Source organism: Notolepis coatsorum (genome assembly GCF_963971535.1).
Source record: "Notolepis coatsorum genome assembly, chromosome: 18".
Classification (NCBI taxonomy): Eukaryota; Metazoa; Chordata; class Actinopteri; order Aulopiformes; family Paralepididae; genus Notolepis; species Notolepis coatsorum.
The window spans coordinates 83,973,796-83,979,795 of NC_140182.1; the positions used below are offsets into that span (position 1 = coordinate 83,973,796).

At 45.3% G+C, this 6,000-nt stretch overlaps 1 protein-coding gene across 1 annotated transcript in view; it reads left to right on the plus strand.

The window, feature by feature from the left end:
• LOC311245484 (E3 ubiquitin-protein ligase AMFR-like) overlaps positions 1–4,665 on the plus strand; it is a 37,340-nt gene extending 32,675 nt beyond the window's left edge. The window contains exon 13 of the mRNA XM_084335336.1: positions 2,629–4,665. Coding sequence (XP_084191462.1) covers positions 2,629–3,151 — 523 coding nt within the window. The 3' untranslated portion in view covers positions 3,152–4,665. The remainder of the gene's footprint in view (positions 1–2,628) is intronic.
• Positions 4,666–6,000: the final 1,335 nt, after the last annotated feature.

The following is a 6,000-nucleotide window of genomic DNA, read 5'->3' on the forward strand; positions in this document are numbered from 1 at the left end:
GTTATTGATTCAAGAGTTTTATTTGTCACATACATACACGAGATATGCAGTGAAATGTAAGTGGCCATGCCCGCCTCGATTGTGCAAAAATACTAATAATAAAATAGAATAGATAATAAAAATAGAGTAGACATGATCAAAAAAACAAGTTATAAGAATAAAATACAATGCTAAGCTTAAGAATAAAGGCAATGAGTAATATATACAATAATATACAAATATACAGATCTGTTTTTAAAGTGTAGTGTATTTGTGTGTGGGGTGTGTGAGAGAATGTAAGTGAGGATGTGTGCCTGTGTGTGGAGAGATCAGTATTCAGTGTTCTGATGGCCTGGGGGAAGAAGCTGAGTCTGAGGTAAATGTGATAGAATATCATGCTATGGATTTCAGGTCATTTAGTCCATCCCTAATCTGTTCTACTGGCTACATCAGTTTTGTAATATGTTGTGGCTGTGGAGGGAAGCGATGTGTGTTGAGCGTGAGGCCACGGGATAACTATATGTTATGTACCTCTAGTGTCGTCACGATACCAACGTTTTTACTTCGATACCGATACCAGTACCGATACAAGCATCACGATACCGGTTCTAAAACGATACCACGGCAAAAACCTAAAACATCAGGACGTAATGGATATATACTATTAGATGACAGAACATGGGAAATTATTTTCTATTTTGATGCTGTTGAAACAAAAATGCAACATTTTAAAATAATTATTCTGTTACAGCATATAGCTAATCTCTACTTAAAATCAGCTGACACTGTTGACACGCCCACTACGCAAAGCTTATGAACACACACACACACACACACACACACACACACACACACACACACACACACACACACACACACACACACACACACACACACACACACACACACACACACACACACACACACACACTACTCAAGTCACTCAACCCATAGAAAATACAATACTAATAAAATGCAGTATTAACGGCTGGGTATCGCAGTACTAGTATTGGTGTATCATGCAACCCTGCACAACAACAACAGTGTCTCCCAGGTACTGCACAGCACCCTCTCGCACCTTGACCGTCAGAAGGGGGGCTATGTGAGACTGTTGTTCATTGACTACAGCTCAGCGTTCAACACCATAGTCCCCACCAGACTGGTGGACAAGCTGATCGAGCTGGGTCTGAGCTCCGCCCTGAGCGCCTGGGTACTGGACTTTCTGAGCGAAAGACCCCAGGCGGTCAGGGTGGGGGGTCAGACCTCCAACACCATCACCCTGAGCATCGGGTCCCCCCAGGGCTGTGTTCTGAGCCCCCTGCTGTACTCACTCTACACACACGATTGTGTGGCCAAGTTCAGCTCCAACTCCATAGTGAAGTTCGCAGACGACACGGTGGTGGTGGGGCTGATCTCGGACAACGACGAGAAGGCCTACCGGGAGGAGGTTGAGGTACTGGAACGCTGGTGCCAGGACAACAGCCTGCTCCTGAACATTGGTAAAACCAAGGAGCTGATCGTGGACTATAGGAGAGGACAGCAGGAGACGCACACACCACTGATGATTAACGGGGCTACCGTGGACAGGGTGAGCAGCTTTAAGTACCTGGGGGTCCACATCTCAGAGGACCTGACATGGTCAACACACATAGACACAGTAGTAAAGAAGGCGAAACAGCGCCTCTACCACCTGAGACAGTTAAGGAAGTTCAGAGTATCGGGGAAGATACTCCAGTCCTTCTACTTAGGAGCTGTAGAGAGCATCCTGACCGGAAACATCACTGCCTGGTATGGAAACAGCACGGCACAGGACAAGAAGGCCCTACAGAGAGTGGTGCGCTCAGCCGAGCGTACCACGGGTATTGCACTACCTCCCCTGCAGGTTCTATACAACAAGAGGTGCAAATCCAGAGCCTGCAGAATAATGAAAGACCCCCACCACCCCAATAACAGCCTGTTTCAGCTGCTGAGGTCAGGCAGACGCCTGCGAACCCCAGCTACTAGGACAGAGAGGCTTAGGCTTAGCTTCTTCCCCCAGGCCATCAGAGTCCTGAACAATGAACATTGAGTACCACAGAACACTGAACTATCCACACATAAGCACACATGAGCACACACACAACACGCACGCTGTGCACGCTCACACACTAGCAGCCACTTTAACACTTCAACATGAGCGGGCACACACTCATGCGCACACACTCACACTTATTGCCAAAAGGAAAAGCCACTTTAAATCAGTATTAGCAACAGTAACAGTGTATTGCACTACCAAAGCTACCTAGCATGTCCTATATGCTCTGTAAATAACTACGTACAGATACCGATTTTTATGTCACACCATGTTACCTGTTACCTGTTATTGCACAATTTTTTTTGTATTGGATTCTATTATATGTTGTACCCACTGTATTGCACATCGTTGCGGGCAAGACCACCCGCATTTCATTGTATACTCGTATGCCGTGACAAATAAAACTCTTGACTTGACTTGACTTGACTATGTACCTCATCTCATTGCTGATCGTGCATTCTATTTAGAGCAGCTAATTAGCACTGTTGATGCTGCGGCACCGAGTTCTGACCCCATTAGCGCCTCCATTGCAAAGTGTTTCCAACACCTCTCTGAAACTCCGCCTCTGCCCACAGGAGATATCTGGTCAAGAGCCCCGCGGAGGCCGCTCACACTTCCACCGCTAACGAGAGCAGAGACGACACGGCCCGGCCCTCCTCAGACGCTGCGGCCCGGCCCTCCTCAGACGCTGCGGCCAGGCCCTCCTCAGACGCTGCGGCCAGGCCCTCCTCAGACGCTGCGGCCAGGCCCTCCTCAGACGCTGCGGCCCGGCCCTCCTCAGACGCTGCGGCCAGGCCCTCCTCAGACGACACGGCCCGGCCCTCCTCAGACGCTGCGGCCAGGCCCTCCTCAGACGCTGCGGCCAGGCCCTCCTCAGACGCTGCGGCCAGGCCCTCCTCAGACGACACGGCCCGGCCCTCCTCAGACGCTGCGGCCCGGCCCTCCTCAGACGCTGCGGCCAGGCCCTCCTCAGACGCTGCGGCCAGGCCCTCCTCAGACGCCGTACCCCGGGGTTCCGACCCCGTGACCCTGAGGCGCAGGATGCTAGCAGCGGCCGCGGAACGCCGCCTACAGAGACGGCCTGACGCCTACCTTTGAGGATGTGCGGGGAACCGTTACCGGCCTCCTGCTTTCTGCCGTCTACAGGCTGTTCCACCTCCCCAGTTTCTCTTTCATCAACGTGCCCCCCGAATATAGGTTCCCCGGAGGGCTGTTGAATTGCTCTGAACAGCGGAAATAATTGTGCATAATTGTGCATGCTGTGTTTCAGACATGCTCCCGTTGGACCAGTCAGTTTAGACAACAGATACAGCGCATATCAAATCCTAAACAGATGTGGAGAACAGAGGTCATTTAGTTTAGACAACAGCGCGTATCAAATCCTAAACAGATGTGGAGAACAGAGGTAATTTCACATAAAACTATCTTTAAAAAAAATCGTTATCTGTCTTATCGTTCTGCCAGGAAGGTGCACGTCCCAGGTGATGAGACAGGGTTGGGGGGAGCATGGACTCAACGGCTTGAATCTGTGGGGATCCTGACTAGGACTGGGTATGTGCGTTGTGTGCTGTATGAGCCAATCAGGGCCTTTGTTACATTTTGGATTGGTTGAACAGAAGAAACAGCCAATCATCAGCCTTATATCTAGGAACAAACATACTTATTGTCACACTGACTAAATTAACTACTTGGGTCTTGAAATTTGGTATCAAATGACAGCGTATTTTTTGATACTCTATAGCAGTGGTTCTCAACTGGTCTAGCCTCGGGACCCAACATTTTCCTTAGTCATTAAGTCGCGACCCAAAATTTTGAACCACTATGATTTATGTAAAAAAAAAATATTTGCAGTAATACGCAATCTTTCAAAACATGAAATAAACACAAAAAGTGCAACAAAAGTGCAACTATTGCTAAAAACCCAATGAAATAAAAGAATAATAAATAATGCTTCTTAGCAGATTTCTTAGCTTAACATAACAGACCTAAATTTGGGGGAACTAATGGGATAACTGAGTTTGCAACAAAAGTGCAACTAGGGCTAAAACCCAATGAAATAAAATAATAATAAATAATATGCTTCTTAGCAGATTTCTTAGCTTAACATAACAGACCTAAGGTTGGGGGAACTAATGGGATAACTGGGGTTGCAACAAAAGTGCAACTAGGGCTAAAAACCCAATGAAATTAAATAATAATAATAAATAATTATGCTTCTTAGCAGACTTCTTAGCTTAACATAACAGACCTACGTTTGGGGGAACTAATGGGATAACTGGGGTTGCAACAAAAGTGCAACTAAGGGCTAAAAACACAATGAAATAAAATAATAATAATAATAAATAATATATCCTTCTTAGCAGAATTCTTAGCTTAACATGCAGGGGACTAATGGGATAACTGGGGATGATGTTTGCTCCTGACAAGAGTCTCAAAGTCTGGGGTGATTGTAGACAAAGCAACTCTGAGGTCATGCTCAATGTCCAATCTGTTCCTCCGCTTTGTCTTCAGCTGGACCAGAGCTGAGAAGCCACTTTCACAAAGATAGGTAGTGAAAAAAAAAGTAAATTTTTTTTTTTTTTTTTTTACACACACATCCGCGACCCACTCAAAATGGCCCCGCGACCCACTTTTGGGTCGCGACCCACCAGTTGAGAAACACTGCTCTATAGTATTGAAGCATGTTGATACCATAAAAGTATTGAATTTCGATACTCAGCCCTAATTCTGACACAACCTTTTAAACAAAGACAATTCTATCATCACAGGCTGTCAAAAACAAACAGCAAGGAGTTGGATATGTAATCATTACACTCCCTTAGTGACAATAATCAGAGACAGGCCTGTGGTCATACAGTTCAAATCTGACATTTCGGTCAGTTTGTGCACCCAGGATTAGTGTATCGCTGCCTTTCACATGGGATATTTTTTTCAGTGGCACATCGATGAGGGTGGCTTTCCTCCATCCTGCTCGAGAGTAATCTTAAAACGCATAAACTATGTCTTAAATTATGGCTATGTGTCTAATCGGCCGTCGCTTATCAATGACTTGTTTGCAGTCAACATTGTCGAAACGGATTGTTTTTTAATCGGTTCATTTCCGTTTTATACCATTTTGAAAAACACTTGTTTTTTGAAAATTTCAGGAAAATATAAAGATTCTGTGATAATCGCCCTTTACTGGAATATTCTGGAATACACAAAAAACGTTGTAATTTTTCGGCCTATTTATGAATCGTTTTCAAATAAACTCTAGATTATCGATAGTATATGTGTACCTATGCACGCTATAGAAACGGGCTGAAAAATTAAATCTCTTATTTCCTGATCGCACACACACACACACACACACACACATAGGGCACACGTTGATATCTCTGTGAAAAAAGTTCTGATTATCCTAAGACTGGTAAAATAGATTCCTTACCTCAGATCAGATGTCCTCCAAAAAGATTATTCCAAATATCGATCGCGTTTATTGATCAAACGCTGGGGACTGGAAATATGTATTCCACGCTGTTTTGGGGCTCGACAATGACTTGGATCCTCTCGGGTGACTTGTCTGAGAAGTAAAATGAGGAAACTGGATTTCCCCCCCCCCCCATGTGTTTCATTCAGTCTAATCCAATGGGGTGCAGTACAACAGGGAGAGACGATAGGGGGCGGTATTTTCCCAATGGAGCTCAGAGAAAGTTTGCAGCACTAACGTGAGACTAGATTGATGAAATATGAATTAAAATCGCTAATAAAAAAAAGCGAGATTTATCGTCGCTGGCACTCAACGGTTGGCATGAACTAACGATAAATCTCGTCGCTGGCACAAAGTGTTAATGGTAAACACCGGCAATTGATTGATTGATTGAAAACTTTATTAACAGATTGCAGAATGGGTACAATACAGTACGGCTCAATACAAATTGTTAAGGGGATGCAGATCAGAGAAAGAC